This window comes from Protobothrops mucrosquamatus, unplaced genomic scaffold (assembly GCF_001527695.2).
Source record: "Protobothrops mucrosquamatus isolate PMUCROS unplaced genomic scaffold, P.Mucros_1.0 scaffold_73, whole genome shotgun sequence".
NCBI classification, from domain to species: Eukaryota; Metazoa; Chordata; class Lepidosauria; order Squamata; family Viperidae; genus Protobothrops; species Protobothrops mucrosquamatus.
This window is the reverse complement of record NW_015386149.1, coordinates 46,250-66,066: the sequence shown is the minus strand read 5'-3', so window position 1 is coordinate 66,066 and position 19,817 is coordinate 46,250. Positions and strand designations below refer to the sequence as shown.

The following is a 19,817-nucleotide window of genomic DNA, read 5'->3' as shown; positions in this document are numbered from 1 at the left end:
GGTCCACTGAAATAAAAAGCATAAATCAAACATGAGTGATGTACTCCAGTTTCATTTCTTTTAATTTGACTTTGATTCAATCACCTCTTGTTAAGTTCTGCTCCTTGTTGGCAGTGATCCGTAGAAAGCTAGATAAGATATTTGACTTTCAACAGGATATGAAAGATTTGTTTAGAATTTTACTGCTTGGTGACAGAAGAAATGGAAATCAACTAAATTTGTATTCTCTCTCTTTCTCCACAGTTTTCAAATAGGTAAGAAGTTTTACTTCACACCAAGGCAGGCCAGTGCTGAATTCCTAAATGCAGGGAAACTTGTCTAGTTGATTTTGATGGTTTTGCAATGGTAATGCACTGCATCCATTGTGGGTGGATTTTTTTCTTGATATTATAATATTTGAAACCCACTGTCAAGTTAGTTACTTAATCTAGTTGGGGTTTCCCCTTTTTTTCTTAATTGTTAGCTATGTTGGTTGATAAAGAGTCCTTGGAAATTCAAAAGAAATATATTGCCTTAAGGTAGCATTTTAAAAATGTTGAATAGGAGCACTTTGCCTTGTGCTGGTAACTGCCAAGACTGTAGAGCCTAGCATGGAGATAGGTCGTGTGGTTGTGATTGTTGTCATCAAGGCTTAGCCAGTAGAAAGTACCAAGTCCCCATCATCTTCCGTTAAAAGGATTTGTAGCAAAGGATAGGAAGGAAAGTTGTTCAGAGAGCTGGTTATCTGAGTATACAATATTGATCTTGAAGAGATCTATCACAAGATTGCTTCCCATACAGTATGATTGGCTTCACTGCATTAACATGTTGCTTGAATCAATCTTAAATGGCTTGAAGTCAGAGTGCAGAGTGCACCTTTATATACAAAAAACCCTCTATTTTACGACCCTTTAATCCCTTAATTCAGGGTAGATCCAGGACAATTGGATGGAGCTGAACATTTACTGGCCGGATGCCCTTCCTGACACCACACAGAGCTCACAGCAAATATTTTTTCTTTGCACCCTAGGAGAGAAATATCTGCCACTACCTAGGATTGAACTCTCAACCTTCCAAGTGGGAGCAAGTGTCTTCACCACTAGGCCACCACACCACTCTCACCTTTACATACAAATGGGGTTGAAATATGTTGGCTTGACTGTGTTTCCTCCCTCCTTGTCCACAGGTAGCAGAAATGAAACGATTTTGTTACTTCGTTGCTGGATTGCTTTTAATGATTGCTCAGAGCAGCTGGCAAAGCCCCCTTCAAGAGACAGAAGAGAAAGCCAGGTAAATGTCATAATTTTTAATGCAATAGAAATCCATATGTGGACAATGGATTGTTCTTGTATTGGAGGGCAGACAGAAATGGAAATTTTTTTAAAACACTAATGCTTTTTTCTCCCCCACCCTACCTTTGAAAACTGGATAAGTCAACAACATGTCAAGTTATTAATGCTTTCCATAGTTCTTTTTGTTGTCTAAACAGCATCTATTTCTCCTGTTACTCAGTAGTAATTAGGCGACTAATGACCCTTTCTAATAGCAGTTATTTTTAGAATGCATCTATATCTTTGAAGGAGGTCGATACACCGTGCAGCACCTTTCAAATGTGCAATCTTCAGTGCAATTAATTTGTTACAAACCACACTTATAGATCATTCAAAGCTTCCCAGGCTGAACCATTAGATGACCCTAGACAGCTGAATGAAGTTAAACGTCACTCACAAGGTACATTCACCAGCGATTACAGCAAGTACTTGGACACCAGACGGGCTCAAGATTTTGTACAGTGGCTAATGAACACTAAAAGAAGCGGGTAAGCAAAATGAATGCCCAACCCCAACCCCTTACAAACTACTTCACTGGGAAATAAATTCACACAAAATACTTGATCACATATAAACTCAAAGAAAGGCATGATGAAATATATGAACAGATATTCTAGCTCATTAAGTTTATGCATAAGATTCACAGAACTTAAGCAAGACTTAAGAGCTTTGCTGTTCATCCATCCATCCATCCATTCATCTGTTCATCCAAAGTCTTCCATCAAGCCTTTCATCCATTCATCTATCCATTAAGTCTAACTTTGCAACCTATCCTTCTGGCGTCAGGTCAAATAGAGACATTTGTCATGTATTGGAGTCATCCCAGGAACTGTTTCTTCATATGAACACTTTCTCATTCTTTAGCCTAAGATATGAATATTGGGTACATTTCAATGTGAAAAACAGATATTAATTAATGGAGGATTATGAGCATTTACTAAAATGAATGGGGATTATACAATAGTAACTACTGTCCATGTGTGCAACTTCCATATAAAAGAAAAGAACATAAGAAAATATCCCAATGGACATATTCTCTGTTCATTAGCCCTAGGAAAGTTATTCCAATTTTGGTGGGGCATAATGGACAATTTTACAGGGACTGTAAAATTTGAAAGTAAAAAATATATAGCATGTACAAAGTCCATAAAGGGTGGAATTCAAGGCTACACAAGTACAGATAGTCCTTGACTTACAGCCACAATTGAGCCCACCATTCAGAGTGGAGTGTTACAGAATCTGAAGTCCAAATCTTCTAGAAGCTTAGGAAAGACTGTATCTCTTTGAAGGAGGCCTATACTGTAGATTCGGCCATAAGCATCACTGGTTCTTAATTTGAACACTTCACTGCTGGCACATGAAGAACTTACTCTTTAGCTTTATATATCTCAGCAGCTCAAATTATTCAGCCTCTCTTTTAAATATAGTGTCCATTGTTCCACTGATTATTAGAGGTTAAAGATCATTTCAAGATAATCACATTTCAAGTATTTTAGAGATAAATTTAAAGCCATGAACTCCCACTCAGTTTAGTTGTGCTACAGTCTGAAGAAAATGTAACTGTAATCCCATAGATATAATTTTGTAATCAGTATATCTGAAATATTAACTGCAAAATATATACATGTTTTCATATAAAGCCATACATATAAAAATCATACATTCTACAGATTTTATCTCCAAGTAACAATTACTATACCAGAAGACATTGCATTCGGAGTTACATATACAAACGTACACCCACACATTCAACTGCAAATTAAAAAGCATAACAACCTTCTTGGTTCAAAGGCTTAACTATTCTGCTATGTTCTTCTCCCATAAAGCCAAGTAGATTTTAAGGAGATCCTTTAACTCAGACTCTGTCAGACTTCATGCCAGACTTAAACCTTTCCAAGTCCTAAACTCCATATTGAGAGGATTTGATTTGGCAGAAATCTTATTCTAGGGGCATGACTAGTTTCTTTACTGTAGGCAAAAATGAAGCTATAGATCCAGAGTAGAGAGGTGTACTTGCTTTGTATGTACATGTATGCCTGCTTCAGTATATCTATGCAATTGCACCTATCAGTCCTCCAGGGTTAAAATCCTCAGCTTTTCCGCCCATTTTTTCAAGTCAGTGGATATCGTTCTCTTTACTGCTATCAAGAGATACTGGGCTGTATTGATTTAACAATTCTTGTAGCAATTCTTGGGGACTTCTGGGTCACCTTTGCACCTAGAGTTTAGAAACAGACTGTTTATAAAAGTAGAAGTTATTTATTTATTTATTTATTTATTTATTTTATTTTATTACATTTATATCCCGCCCTTCTCCTTACGGACTCAGGGCGGCTAACAATCAGATAAAATACAAAAATACAGTACACATTTAAAATTAATTAAAAAGAAATATTTAAATCTGATCCGATTAAAAGTGGCAATAGTGGCAATACTATATATAGTATTGCCACTATGAACAGCATTCTTTGATACAATTAACCAAGTCGATGGCTGTCATTTTTATCAAACTCTGCTAAAAGAAAAAAAAACCCGCAGAAGAATTTCTTTGATCTCTCCTAAGTTTTATAGTATTATATTCCATGGGATGTTCTGCAGTTGAAATATTGAAGGTTGGTGGAGTCCATTTTCTTTTCTTTTTTAAAAAAAATATATTTTATTGGTTTTTTACAATAACAATCTTTAGTGCTTAGTAAACAGTGTGTTGTCTGAGTTCATATATTTAAAAAACACTCAATAGAGACTAATTCGTATAATTCCATAACCAATATATTAATTAATAATATGTTTTCTTGATCTTCTCTTCTTCCAATAGTATTCTCTTTTGTCAACACTAAACAAATATAATTCTCAATATTTTCAATACATATAAAGTTGGATATAAACATTTTTGTGTGTTTGTACAAATAACAATAACATCTCTATATAACATCTTTTTTGGTTGGCTTATGTTTCAATTGTATTTGTAAAAGTCATCTTATTAAGTCACTATGTGTCCTGTTTTCAAAATTCTTATTTAAGCTTAATTTCTCCTCAGTATTCAAACTAAATTATCAGTCATAATTTTCTCAAAATTGATTACCTTTAAATATCCAAACTTTTCATTCACATAGGTCATCCCAATATTTTTACATTTCATGTATTATAAAAAATACTATACTACTTACATATCTTATCCCTCTTATTGTAGAGCCCCTTTACATCCAAAATTTATCTATTCTTTTAACCATATTCAAACAAGTGTTTAATCATATAGCACTCCATCTGGTAGGTTGAATCAAAGCTCTAGCCTTCTTCTTTTACCTTTCCAAATCAGTATGTTCCTGTATTTTTGTAAGTGTTGTTGGGAATAAGAGAAACAAGTTGAGTATGATGTACACTTTTTGTCTCCCAGACTCGAATGATTCTCCTGGCAGCTCTATAATCCATTTTGTTAGATCTTCTTTCTTATCCTCGAATTTGTTTTGAAGTCCTGAAAGATAAAATATCTTTTCCATTTTCATTGTTGTGGCAAAATCTTGTAGATTTTCTTCTGTTTGTGTTAAGTTGTAGTTCTCTTCATTTGTAGCTTCCTTATTTAAGTCACTTTCTTCTGGTTTGCATTCTATTATCTGATTTGTTTGTACATTCTTTATCATCATTTTCTGAAAGTTTTTTAATTGTACATTTAGGTTGAGAATATGCTCATTTATGTCATCAAAGTTGTTTTTAATCTCATCATGGTTTAAAATCATTGTCATTTGAATCTGTCGCAGCATTGCATAAATTTCCTCCTGGCAAGTATTTGCCTTGCCTTGGAGTATTGCTTCTGCAGATCTCTGATGTTCCAGGCTAGGGTCTTCAGAAGGGAATATTAGATGTGGTTTCCTGTCACTTTTAGGTAGGTATGCAACATCCATTTTGTCTCCCCCCTCCAGACAGTCTTTCACCGATATCATAGTCTCTGTGATTAGCCTTATGAAACCCGCCAATCTTAAAATCCAAACAACCAAATCTTATATGGTTCTTATCTTTATATATGACTTTTGTAGTCCAATGCATTTCCAATTGTCAAGGCATCATTGAAAGCAGTGTTTTATAACAGTTCTTCTGTTCAGGGGTCTTAGAATTATCAACAAGCCAAAATTGCAGTCCAGAATGTTTAGCCACCTAAATGCTTTTCAGTAAATTCCCCTCTAGAAGATTACCCAAGAGTCAAGGTTTTTCTTTCTCTGCAAACAATTATTGGGCTTAGAAATTACAGCTCAGTGAGTATTTATAGTCCCAGAAGGTCAACAGTTTTTCAAACAAATGTTGTTCTCACTCTGTAGTAGATGGCCCTTGTGTTTTCTTTCCTCTGTTCCCAGATGTTTTTTATTTAGCTGAAAATCACTGGGATTCAAAGGAACAAGTTTTTTTTATTTCTGGGCATCTTGCCAATTTTTGAGTGAATGCAGCTATAGTTATGCTCTGATCCTTCACTAGGTGTCAGTGTCTATTCATTTTCCAACTTTTAAGACAAAGAATTATTTCCTTTTAGTTTCATCAATACTCTTTCAGATGTGAAATCTTAACAGTTTTCATAATATTCAGATTTATCCAGACTGTAGTATTATTAACTTTATTTCAACATATTTCAGTCCCCCATAAACATTAATTCATGGCTTCCGTCTATAGAAGGGTGCAGGTGTAGTCCCCTCCCTTCTCAGTTTCGGAGGACTTTTTGTTTCTTGGGGATCTTTTCCAGGAAATCAATTACAAAACAGGAGAGAGAAGATCGATATTCTCACCCAGTTCTAAGCATGCTGTTCACCATTGTTCTTATTAGTGCTTTTGGACTTCAGCTGCCTGTAGCTTGGGCTAGTCAGCAAGGTGTGACTAGCTTTTCTTCTGTTGAGTTGGAGGGCTTCCCCCAGATTGAGTGGATCAACTGCCATCATTCTGCAATCAGTGTGGGGGGGCTCCTTTTTCATCACTTCTCCGGGGCGATTTTAAACCCATTTAGGGTCCCTTGGTAGGGCGAAACCAGCCATGGGGTGCAGAGCCCCGCAATCTCTCAGCCGTGTCACTACAATGCAAGACTGGAAGTCTGGAGTCCATTTTCTTATATCATGTACCTAGGTTTAGTTGCCATGACTTAAAAACAAATTTTTTTAAAATCATTTTTCTGTATTAGAGAATTGGACTTCATCTTCTCGATAATTCAATCAGTCTTTCCCCCCCCCCCCAGTTTCCTCAGTGCTACTGAGACATTTTGGAATTATAGCATCCCAAACTATTCCACAATAGATTTTTTTTATGAAAGCAATATAACATTGGCTGTTTTATTTTTCAGCCCATTTCCTAATGATCTCTAACACAAAATTCACATTTTTCACAGCTTTTTCACAGCTTGCTAAGACATAATTTAGCCTGTACAGTCTCTTCTATAATGGCTTTTCTTAGAGCATGAAAATTTGCCAAGTGTGCCGTGTGGGTGTATTCTGTTTGGGGAAGAACTGGTGAGTGTGAATATAAAATTAAAACACCTTTTCCCAGCTCTGCAATATCCTTTTTGAGGTGAAGTGGCTAGAACTGTAAAACAACATTGCAAGCATGGCAGCATCATTGTAAATGGTATATCGGCCCTTTGGTACTTGAAGTTAAAATTTTGAGATGGTCCTTAACATAGAATTTATCATTTCACGATTGCCACATGCTGGGCCTTTCTGGGCCAATATCATTCCCTAATGATAATGTAGATAGGTTGAGGATTTTTACTTCATATCACACTGGCCTGTGTACTATAATCATATTTCTTATTTTAATACCTATTGTTCCAATTTTGTATATTTTTTTCAGAGTTCAGTATGTTGACTCTCTCTTATTTTACACATGCACACAGATACACTTCCCAGTAGTTTAAAACCACTGTCCTAAAATGTGCTTTAAAATATATCTAACAGAAGTATGGCAAAAAAAAAAAAAAAAAGAAGTCTTCATAAAACGATTTCTCTAAAAGTATCATTTTAAACAATTGATTGAAAAAGCTTCCCAGATGTTCTAACTCAAATGCAGGCGCAATTTGGTAACCTGCTAGAGTTTTAATAGAAGACAATTGGACTGTTTATCGTTCTCAAGCAGAGCAAGGTATGTATAAAAGATATACTGGAATATAGTAACACAGTACAGCGTTGTGATACAATCTAGAAAACTGAATGTTGTCTTATTGTAGCATTGTCTTTCCAGCCAGTTTATATGTCTACCTCAAGATATGGTCTTTCTCCCAAAAGGAAGGTCTATTAAACCAGGACACTAAACTCGTTCATCCATCCCAACACAATGTATTTAGACAAACAATGGCTGTTTAGTGTCTGTGGAGATTCCCAGTCACCCAGGTCATAGTTGTCTCAAAGGTGCTTTTTCAAAAGGCAACTGGGCTGTTTTTTCCATGAGGAAAAAGAAGATGTTTTGTTTCTCATCCAAGAGGCTTTTTGGATGAGAAGCAAAATGTCTACTTCTTCCTCCTCAAGGAAAAAAAAAAATCCAGTTGCCTTTTGAAAAAGCACCTTTGAGACAATGGCTGCTTAGGATTTTGAGCAGGTGCATTTTTAATCAGTTGCTAAATGACTCTTTTAACTGGAGATATCCAAGACTGAATTAAGGACTGTATGAAAAGTGTTTGCTCTACCATTGAATTCTGCTGAATCTTATTTCAGCTCTTACACATAGAGATAAGCCTTAAAATCTTAACTCTATGCACAATGATTTTAGAGGAAGCTCATTTTTTCCCCACAAGGTTCTTGCCCAAGAGTATCCTAGTTTTGTTTCCTGTTAATCTGCTCTGCTCATGTAGACAACAAACAAGGTTCTTGTGCAACACAACTGCCCAGCTACAATATGATATATAGATCTGCAATTATTAAACTTATCTGAGGATTTCTGGGACTTTTCCAAGTTATGTCAAAGTTCCCTAACATACAATCTGAGGAGCCATTGTGGTGGGGTACATTACTAGAACCGAGAATAATGTGCTATTTGCAACTCCCGGAATTAAATGTAGAGTTTGTGGATTTTAATTTTATTTCTCATCTCTTCCAATGCTTGTTTCATTCGCTGTTTCTAATGCTGACAGTCAAAGTAAATTGGTGCTTTGTTTGTCCTCACTCATCAGTATTTGGGTCATTGTGACCAAATACTTCATCCTCCATTGTTTTTCCACTATCATGTATATTATTTTGCTTCTTTTATGACTTCTCTCAGTTTCAGTAATGCATTTGTTTCATCTCAATGCCTTAATTAGATGTTGGTTTAAAAATGTTCTTTGAGTTACCCTAAGTCAAATTTCTTATAGTTGCCTATTGACCACATGGACTTGTCCATGCAATTTTTAGTGGCAACAGGAAGGAAGTGATTGGGCATTATCAATTAATTAAATCAGGCTGAATTAATAAAAGGTTGTCATGGTGGCTGACTTGATTATTGGGAACTCCTTGCCATCATCCTGTACTATGTTTCTGCAACCTAGTACCCTCCAGGTACGAGGGACCATGGTTTCCAGCAGCATGTCCAGAGACAAATGTGGACAGATTCCCAGTAAATAGTTCTGAGTTCCCAGCATGTTCTTGGTGAAAAATGGAAAAGATTCCTCCTGAATAGATCAAAGTCCCAAGTAGGCAGACTGGATGCATCAAGTCAGTTACCTTTCAGATGTTTTGGACTTCAATTCCTATTGAGGGAATTGGGAACTGGGAATTGTAGTATGAAACATCAAGAAGACAGTGAGTTGCCTTCCCTTAGTTTTGATTGCTGACTTGATCCCTGGACACTTATTTCTTCTGCAAGTAAGTATAAAAAACAAATGAAACTGGGGGTGTCAAATGACTAAGAATGGAATTGGTGGAGAAATTGGTGGGGGAAAAACATGTAACTGTGATTTGATGGTAAGGATTTCCTAATCAAGTAGGAGAGATAAGATTATATTGTCCCTTTTGAGTAGATCGTGAAATAGGCAGTTAATAGTCCTTTCCTCAATATGTTTATTTGCAGAAATCCACAACAAGATGAGTGGATGATTTAGAACAATTGTTTGGTTTTAAGGATTAATTATAGAATAAACTTGAACTATTGTAGGGGAGAAGCTTTGTTCAAACTAGTTCACAGAACCAGCATTTCCTGTTTGGCTATTTTTATTGGTACTTTCCAGCACTACATGTTCATTCAATATGGATCATTCAATCATTCTTACTTCCTGCAAGTACTCTTTACAATATAGAGGAAATAGTTGCAAACAAAGTTTCAACCTATCATCATGACAAGCAGTTCACAAAAGGTCATTCAAGATTTGATCATTACCACCAGGCTGGAAAACTGGTTGACTGTGAATTTGAGCAATTATATGACTTAGTTCATAATAAATCAATTTATTCACACTTATTGCAGGAGGACCTTTTGACAGAATTGTGAAATAATGAATAACTCAATAATAAGTTACATATGAGCAACTGAACAGCTCTGCAAATGGAAATACGTATTTCTTCAGACAGAAAGTGATTTCATTCTTTAATTTCCAAATTTAGGTTATAAACCTTTTGTCAATTTTGGCATTTTTCTTGGATATTTTCTGTATTGTAGAGAATAAGCTATATGTCAGAGAAGGGGGAATTAAAGTTCTTATGTATTGTGGGGTTTTGAAGCTGCTCTAATCTAAAAAAAACTTTATAAGACTGAATACCCTTAGCCACAGGATAGATTGATTGAGCAATTAAGTTTAATCCAAGCATAAATATTGTAGCTAATAAAACACAAATGTTTACAATCTGTCTGGAATTAAATGCAGAAGTGATAGGATTCATATAGGAGGTTCTTGTCCAAAAATTATTCTTGTCATTTAAGTATCACAGAAATGTTTAATTAAGAATATCATGTGTCTTTTTTTACTTGTGTAAATGCCATTTTAATAACTGTGATGGGTCTTGTCACAGACAACAAGGACTTGAAGACAGAGAGAAAGAAAATTTCCTGGATCAGCTTGCAAGGTATTTTCAGTTAAGATACATTGTGGAATACAGGGGATGCAACAAAAATAGATCATAAGCTGATTTGATTGGGTCATTTTTATAGCCTTCCTTAATTGCGAATATAGTGACACATATTCCTAAAAAAAATTGGCCTTATTTCAGAGATGTTTGCAGCACCCTGTGCAAAGGAACACCTGTCTTTGCCAGCTCAGATGCTGGCTGTTGCCTTTATGTAGTGGGGAAAAAAGAGGGCATGTGTACAGAAATTATCGCAGTGGTTGATTGCACTGCCTAAATTGGTAACACTGATGATGAGCATGTATTTGTTTTATTCACTTATTACAATCATTTTTATCCATTTTCAAACAAGTGAATCTATGTAGCTTAAAGAATATATACACACAGGCACACACAGACACACATGTATAGATCAAATAAATTCCAATGAATCATACTTCAGGCCAGACATATGATTCTTACAGTGGAAGTTACTTTATACAATCTAGCACAGTGTAAACTGTTCTGATCAGCAGTGGTTCCTCAGGGCAGCATCCTTCAACAAGTTAGTTAATTAGTTAGTTAGTTAGTTAATGAAGGTAACCCTCTCAACAGCCACTGCAAATTTTGTATGAGCTCAATAAGATTTTCTCCAGCCAAGTATCAGGAAATGTGAAAATTGGCATCTAGACCAAGCTTTCCCCCCCCCCCCCAATTATTCCCTGGTACATTTATTCTTGTGGCTCAAGAAAATGTAACAAAAGACATTAATTAGATCAGGGGTTCTCAACCTTGGCAACTTTAAGACTTGTGGACTTCAAGTCCCAGAATTCCTCAGCCAGCAAAGCTGGCTGAGGAATTCTGGGAGTTGAAGTCCACAAGTCTTAAAATTGCCAAGGTTGAGAACCCCTGAATTAGATGAATTTCCACCCCAGTACTCTATTGAAGTCCAATGCAAGGACTTGATGGCATTAGGATTGTGGAGAGGGAAGAAAAGCAAAAAACACAGAATAATGGGAGCCACTGCCAATGAGAGAATGGTTCCTCCCACCACCACCCCATAACCCCTAAGCCATGGGTGTCAAACTCACCGCGTCACATGACGTGTCGCGACGTATTGCGACTTTTTTTGCATTGCAGTTGACACCCCTGCCCTAAGCTCTACAGAACATTAGTGTTGTAGCTTGTAGAACAGAAGTTTCGCCCTTGGTATTTGAATCATATGTCAGCAGGATGTCGATCACTTCAATTGTCCAATGTCAAGGACAGTGTACAATTATGGCTTTGACCTGAAAGGGATAGCTAAGCCCCATCTGGAAGTGCTCTGCATCTGGAATTTCTTGCATTCAAGCATAAACTCTAACCTTGAGGTGATTCCCTTCCTAGCCCATATTCCAAGTTACCGAATATTGTACTGTGGACACAGGCAAGTTAAATTGGCTTCAACAACCATCTGCGCCTTTGTTTTGCAAATATGTTCTTTCAAATGGTCACAGCATATGGACTATATGGCACATGATGGATAGGCAAATAACTGCTTCTCATTCATATGTGCATACTGCAGGGAACAATTGCTACGTCCCCAAGATTTATCTGCATAAACGCTTCTTTACATTTAAAATTGTTGTATTTGGTGAACATGTAAAGTGTGAAGCAATACTTTATCAAAATTTTACAGAGCTTTATACAGGTTTACATCAAAAGATTCCCAACAAAATATACATGAAAAAGAAACTAATTATACTCTATATCAGGGGTGTCAAACTTGCAACGTCACGTGACGTGTCGCAACTTATCGTGACTTTTTTTCCATATTCGGCAATGGGGTGGGCGCGGTTTCACATGACACATCCGGCCCGCAGGCTGGCAGTTTGACACCCCTGCTCTATATGAATTAAATGCATACATACTCCTCTTCTCTTTCTTTCCCTCCCCCTTGCCATTTATATAAAAAAGAATATTTGTGGATATATGTCTCTGTTAGGTAAAAGGTAAAAGGAAAGGGGTCCTAATAGACTGTTGGAGTGAGACCTGACATAATATCCACCTTTAAAAAAAAAAAAAAAAAAGTCCATACAGGTTAGTCAGGAATTATTTTATTAATAAGGTAAAATAAAGGTAAAGGAGTCCTTGCAGATTTTACTCCGCTAGTCACTGCCAACTATAAGGGTGGTTCTCATCTCCATTTCAAGACCATTGAGCCAGTGCTGTCCGAAGACGTTGCTGTGGTCATGTGGCCAGCATGACGTCATATGGCGCTGTTACCTTCTCACCAAAGTTTTAATTGCATGTTTAATTGCATGCTTTTGAACTGCACGAGCTGGGGCAAGGATGGGAGCTCACTCCCTTTGTGTGGTACTTGGGTCTCAAACCTGAGCTGCTGGCTTTCCAACCAACAAGCCCAGGATCTTAACCACTGAGCCACCCCACTGCCCATTTTACTAATAATACAGCATAAATTCAAAAAAAGACAGAGATAAAGTTTTTTGCAATGCAGCTAACTTTATAGAGAGTTGAAAGAGGGCAGGACAAAAAAAAAAAAGATTCTGTGGGAACCACATAGTACATGCAAAGCATTTCTGATGTCTTAGAGAAGAGCATCCCTACAACTAACTCAACTTCTGGAAAATGATGCTTCCCTAATCACCGCCCTCTCCTGGTCTTTTCCTTAACTATCAAATCCAAAATCAAATGAAGGAGTGGGAGGCATTACATCTATGATGCTTTTGACTCAGCAGAAGGTAATAGGGAGGCTGGAATCGAAAACAGAACCTTTCAAGAAGCTAACACCAAACCAGAACTTTACATAGTACTTTTACTATATACAGGTAGTCCTTGACTTATGAGCACAATGGAGCCCAAAATTTCTGTTGCTAAGTGAGATAGCTATTAAGTGAATTTTGCCCCATTTCTTGCCATAGTTGTTAAGGGAATCACTGCTTTCCCCATTGATTTTGCTTGCCAGAAAGTCACAAAAGATGATCACATGACCCTGGGACACTGCAAGCATCATACATATGAATCAGTTGCCAAGCATCTGAATTTTGATAACATGACCATGGGGATGCTGCAATGGTCATAAGTGTGGAAACCGGTCCATAAGTCACTTTTTTCAGTACCATTGTAACTTCAAACATTCACTAAATGAACTGTTGTAAGTCAAGGACTATTTGTACATCTTTCCAATATAAGTTGTTCTAACCTGAAGCCTCATTAATCTTCATCGGGGGAAAAAAAATCACTGTGGTTCTATTTGTCAATTGAAAAACATGTCTTATTCTGGACAACTATACACCAAGGCCATAAATTAGCCTAAGTCAGAGTCTGCAAAACAAATCAGGATGGGTATATGTGTTTGAGTTATAAACAATATCTGATGACACACATGATTGCTTAACAAGTTACTCATTCATTGCTCCCATGATAGGTTTGCCAAGTTAGGTATTAGAGAATACCAATATAAAGTCAATCTACTAATGAATAATGTGCTTGGGTTTTCTTTACCAGAGACCTTCAGCTGAGCTCTTGTTCTGCAATGCATCTTTCTTTCACATACCTGGAGAAAGTTTTGCCAGGCACCTCAAGATATTTTGGGTAGCCAAACAAACTTAACAAAGCAAATGGGATGTGATTTGTCAGAGAGTCATGTTATAATTTCATTGTGAAGTACACAATCCCTTTATTGTGAGTCTGTTTGGAAAAATAATCAGAGCACTCATTCTTTTTAAAGTCCTGCTATATGAAATACTTGCTGTAGCGTATGCTGAGCATGGAATTGTGTACTGCAAAGCTTTTGGAAGGAGTGAAACTCATTTCAGAAAACCTTATCAACTAAGGCATCTAAGAACTTGTTGGGAGCTGTGAGGGGCAGAACTGCTCTCATTGCTGTAAATGGTATTAATCCTCTTTTCCATATAGAATAGAAACAAGCTTTTATGTGAGTTGTTGAGTACCCAGAAAGATTGTCTTGGGGTAATGCATAAAAAGATGAAACATGAGGCCATCCCTCTTCTCTGACAGATCTACAATCCAATCCCCCCCCCCCGAAATATACCCATCCTAACATCTAACTTCTCCTTTTCTCTCATTTGTGATCTTGCCCTTTGGATTGGTAAACCTAAACCTGTTCCTAGTCTTTAGTGATTGCTCAGAAACACCAGCCATTGGGGTATGTGTGGTCCAACAAACATATCTCATTTCTTCTTTCTTTCTCCTATGTCAGGGGTAGGCAACCTTGGCTCTTTTATGACTCGGGGACTTCAACTCCCAGAATTCCTGAGCCAGCATGGCTCAGCTTGGAAACCTCTCCCTTTCCCCTCAGCATGGCTGGCTCAGGAATTCTGGGAGTTGAAGTGCACGAGTCATAAAAGAGCCAACGTTGCCTACCCCTGTTTATGTCATCATCATGCTACACTGCAAAGACATATTCAGACTAATCATATAGGGAGCAGTGGAGGAAAGATGTGGGGACTGAGGTAAGAGTCTAAACAAATAACTCTCCTTTTTTTTTTTAGTAACGGACCTGCCCGGCGTCATGCCGAATATGAAAGACATGCTGACGGCACCTATACCAGTGACATCAGCTCTTACTTGGAAGGTCAAGCTGCTAAGGAGTTCATTGCTTGGTTAGTGAATGGGCGAGGAAGAAGAGAGTAAGAAACCATCTATTGCTACTATTGTTAAAAATTTTCTTAGCTTTGTGGAGTTTTTGCCAATCGAAACTCAATGGAGCTGCAATGTATTTCCCCTCCTTTGCTTGCTGTATTTCATACTTCACTTTTGAAATTAAAAATGTTTCACAGGCATGAAATGATCTAAGTGCCCATTAAAAAGCAGGTTTTAGGTGCACTGTAGTGTTGCATACATGAATAGATCAAAATTCTCCATTAGGCCAAGTCATACAGAAGACCAATTAAATTCTCATTTTTTTGTCTGATTTCCCCCCCTTATTCTTATAATTATTAGATCTGTTGCCCCAAATCTCTCGCACGGTCTTTGATTACGTTGCAGTATCCTGCTTTTTTTTCCCCCTAATGTTTTTGTTTGTTTCCCAAAGTTTGTGCATATTGCTCCTCCCTGAACTTCTTCTTCTTCTTTCCCTCAAGTATCCTCAAGAAGTTGCTGTGAAGCTCATTATCACACTGTCAGTCTCTTTCCACTCCTTTTAATGTTTTCTTTTTACCTTCCCACTCTCATTCTGCAATATATTGAATATTTACCCCTTACCCAGCCTCAAAGCATCCCATAACTTTAGACTGCCAACACCTCTGTCAGTAACCTGTACTCCATCACTAACCACCTACATCGTGTTCTCACCATCTTCACGAAAACAACCTCCCCTTCTTTTTTGCTCCTTGGATCGTTATACCTACTGCTGACTCGAATCGATCTTTCTTGGCAACTGAACATTTGGAACAACATTTTTCTGGCTTCAATCCCTCCATCCCACCAATCCCACTCACCAGTCCTCACCACACACACACACACACACACACATCACCTTGCTTGAGGGGCCTGGCCATTGAACATCTACTCATCTTTGAACTTCTTTACACCTTTAGACTGTGAGCTCTCTGGAGCAAGGCTTCACCTTCCTTCTCCCTTGACTCATGTCTCCATGTCTACACTTGTAATAGCACCATGCATGTCACTGGCACTCTATAAAATTTTATTATTATTGCCGTCATCAGCCTAATAAAATAAGTTCTGAGAGTCAACTATGTCTCTTGAAATTAAGGAAGCAAACCTGTGAAAAGATATTTCTGGAACACCTGGTTAGGATAACCCAGTGGGCATCCTTTGAGAACATTTCTTAGAATAAGATTGGAGGAGGAGGAGGAGGAGGATAGAGGCTCCAAACGCATCTATTTATTTATTTATTTTAATTAAAAGTGAAGAAGCAGTTTTGTGAGCATCACAAAGGTTAGAACTTTTGCTGCTTTATGTTGCTTAATATTGGAAATCAGTCCCCTTGATCTAATAAAGAACAGCTATCCAGAACTGGCAGGCCATTACAGAACATGGCAATAGCACTTAGATTAATATACCGCTTCACAGTGCTTTACAGCTCTTTCTCTAAGCAGTTTACAGAGTCAGCATATTACCCCCAACAATTTGGGCCCTTGTCTTACCCATTTCTGAAGGATGGAAGGCTGAGTCAAACTTGAACTGGTCAGGATCAAACTATGGCAGTGAGCCTACAATACTGCATTCTAACCACTGTGCCACCACATCAACATCCTTCTTTGTACTTCATTGTTATTGTTTTTTATTTTCCTTAGGGACACATCACTGAGAGAATCACTAAGCGTCACACATAACCGATTTATAATGAACCTCTTTTGTTTAACAAAAATAGTAAGATTTAGCAGAGGAACTAAGGGAATGCTGGAAATACAAAGCTGTACTCACTCTGAATCCTAGGAGCAAAGGATTAGATCATTGCCATGTATATTCTTAGTACTACTTCTCTTACTGGTGTTGGCTTCTTTCACACTATTTGTATGTGTGCCATATTTTTAATTCACATTCTTTTGAGGCAGCTTGGCAGATCTTCGAAATTAATCTTGTTCTTTTGCGTTAATGGAATCCAACTCTGATGAGAACTATCACACATAGCTGTGTATTCCATTCATATGTCTGTTAAAAGAAACATTCAGTTTCATAAAAGCAAATCAGGATTTTTCCTTACACTTATCTTGCAGATCTTCAAAAGTATTTAGGAAACAATATAGCAGCATATTACAAATTCTCAGCAAAAGTATTGGCACTATCCGATGTTGCTAATAGCATGATCTACCTACATATTTCCGCCTTCCCTAACTATTGTTTTTAATTTGGAGTTGGAAAAGACATTGATGAATGGAATCATTGGTTCAAATAGAAGAACATTTAATTGGAGCAATTTTAGGTTTCGGTATAATTACTACTTCCAAGAGTAATACTGAAACTGTCAGGCTCATAAAATATCTTTTCTGCTACTGACTTATAAGCAAGAACTTTTGTCACAAAATATTAATTCTGGTATCAAATGGGGCTTATGATCCTGAGAAATATTATTGGTCAACAATAATTAAAAAGTTCAGGCTTTTTTATATGACACAGAGGGTTCTTTACTGATAAGATAAATAACCTTGTCCTCTGAGAAGACAGATTTCAGAGAATGAAGCAACATTTTTTAAAGTATCCTGCAACAAAGTTCGCTGGTTGTTAATAGATTGGCACAGAATGTCCTCTCCCCGTGATTATGGCTGAGCACAGATTACAATCTATAAAGAATTTATTCCAAGTTAAAAGAAGAGTTATGGGTTGAAGTGTTCCCCAGGTCAGCCAACAGGAATTAACTGTTGGAAGAAGAACATAGAATTCATAGAAGTTAATAGTGTCACTGAAATCTCTTTTAAGAGAGAGAGAGATTAAGCATGGAAATGCTAATCTCCACAGAGGGAAGTTGATGAGTTTAGTAGTAGCTAAGTATATATACATGTGGCTTGATATAAATTAACAATTCTTCTCAATATGGATTAGTTAAAGCAAAAAATATTTTCATTTGGATGAAATAGCTGGATGTGAGCTTTAATCCGTGCTGTAAAATCATCTGATCTTTAAAAATGCTTAAAGTCCTTGAAGTGCATACAACATTTCTCTTTATTAATTATATTTTTTAAAAAAGAAGCTGATTTTGATACATGAAATACTAATCTAGGGATTGTTTTAATGAAGGTTGATCGTTAAGAAATACAAAGCTTCTGTTGTGGACCTTTGACATTTATTTTTTTTAATCAACTGTAAAGATATTATTTGTCCCTTTGTCTCTTTTAAGTTTCTCAGAAGGACCCCAAACAGGTGAAGATCTTGGTCGAAGACATGCAGATGGCACTTTCACCAGTGATTACAACAAACTCCTGGATGACATAGCTACCCAGGAATTCTTGAAGTGGCTGATTAACCAAAAAGTTACCCAGAGGTGCTTGAATTTTGGCTAATTTTGGTCAATACTGTTCTTAAGTAGCCTCCAGCAGGACAGAAAATTTTCATTTGTTTCTGTATTGCTAGTAATATTACAATACTTTATTAGTACAGTTGGCTAATATAGTATACTTAGTAATCCCCTTATGTTATCCAGAGTCATGGTTGTGAGATGGTTGGCAATATAAATTATTTAAATACATTTAAAAAAAAATAGTATTCACTCCCATGTACATTGTTTTGAAGAGTTGTGGTCATAGAGGCAGGGGCATCCATTGGGGAAGTAAAAATAATAATCATCTCAATATAGTAGCCACAACAGCATAATTGAAATTGCCATCTTTATACATTTTTTGAAATTCTTCCCCACTGCAATATTCCTGAACTGATGGCTCTTATTCTTTAAAAATCCTTTTTTAAGAAGAGCACAGCTATTCTCCAGAGGCTTCTGTGGATTCCATGTGTTTTCTTCTATCAGTAGCTTCAAGCTACTGTCTGGTTTTTGCAAACCAGCCTTTAAAAAAAAGTGTACAGTACATTCAAAAACATTTTTTTCTTATTTTTGCATGAAAAGGCTGTAGTAGGAGTTTCTGGCAGGGAAAAATAATGAAGAAACCATTAGGAATGCTTCTAGATATTCTGTGCATATTTTATTTAATACTTCGGGGTTTTTTTCTCTATTAAGGTCAGGGTGAACCTATATCTCCCACTCCCCATATTATTTTCACAATAGTCTGTATATAGGTTAGGTTGAAAATTTACAAGTGGTGCAAAGTCACAGCATTATTTTCTCACTGAATGGAAATTTGGCCTGAATGGATATTTAATTTCAGATTTCTAAAAAATGATAATACTGACTTATCATTAGGTAGGGGGGGAAAGCACACTTTTTTTTTCAGCCAAGAGAAACAGTTCCTCATGATTCATCATCCAGGAAAGATATATCACCAATAGGGGACCAAGACCACCTTCACATCCATTTACCAATCTACATCCTTACATGGCAATAACATGCATCCCTTAGTCCACTCACTTAGCCTCATCCAGTGCTTTTTTTGTAAAAAAAAAAAAAAAAAAAAGGTGAGGGAACGCACACACGTCATACAACCTTGCCTACCCTACAAGGTTCCATCCAAAAAAAGTGACGGAACTCCATTCTGGGTGTTCAATGACAAAAAAAGCCCTGGCCTCATCTATAGAGTAGGGGCTGGACTAAACAAATGCATCTGAGAGTCCACAGATAGGTTTTCAAACCATAGTTATATTTTTTTGCGATTGTTCCCTTGCAGAACAGCATCACACTACCAGAGGCTTATATTATTGGTATGCTACTGTATATACCAACTCTAATATACTATACTAGCTGTTAGTAAACTTATTCTGCTACAACTTTTCAAATTCTCCTTTTAAAGGCATCACCCTGATAATATAGCATTCTTTAAATTTTCACTTGGTACTTCAAACTTGTGATAGACTACAGTGAAGTGGCAATTTCCCAGGAAGGAGGGAACATTCCAAAGGAGAGGGTGAGACAAGAAGCAGCACAGCCCGAAGCTGTATAGGA

General features: G+C 37.0%; 1 protein-coding gene across 1 annotated transcript; it reads left to right on the top strand.

Annotated features, from left to right (window-relative positions):
- Positions 1-1,174: 1,174 nt before the first annotated feature.
- On the top strand, positions 1,175-19,274 carry GCG (glucagon). Its single transcript, XM_015813756.1, has 4 exons — positions 1,175-1,269; positions 1,637-1,798; positions 14,800-14,937; positions 18,108-19,274. Exons 1-4 carry the CDS (start codon positions 1,175-1,177, stop codon positions 18,268-18,270), a joined length of 558 nt encoding a protein of 185 aa, XP_015669242.1. The 3' UTR covers positions 18,271-19,274.
- Positions 19,275-19,817: the final 543 nt, after the last annotated feature.

Excerpts from the sequence above, each read along its gene's own strand:
- GCG (XM_015813756.1), top strand. The coding sequence starts at position 1,175 with ATGAAACGATTTTGTTACTTCGTTGCTGGATTGCTTTTAATGATTGCT. Across the intron at positions 1,799-14,799 it reads ATGAACACTAAAAGAAGCGG|TAACGGACCTGCCCGGCGTC; the intron begins GTAAGCAAAATG and ends TTTTTTTTTTAG. Across the intron at positions 14,938-18,107 it reads AATGGGCGAGGAAGAAGAGA|TTTCTCAGAAGGACCCCAAA; the intron begins GTAAGAAACCAT and ends GTCTCTTTTAAG.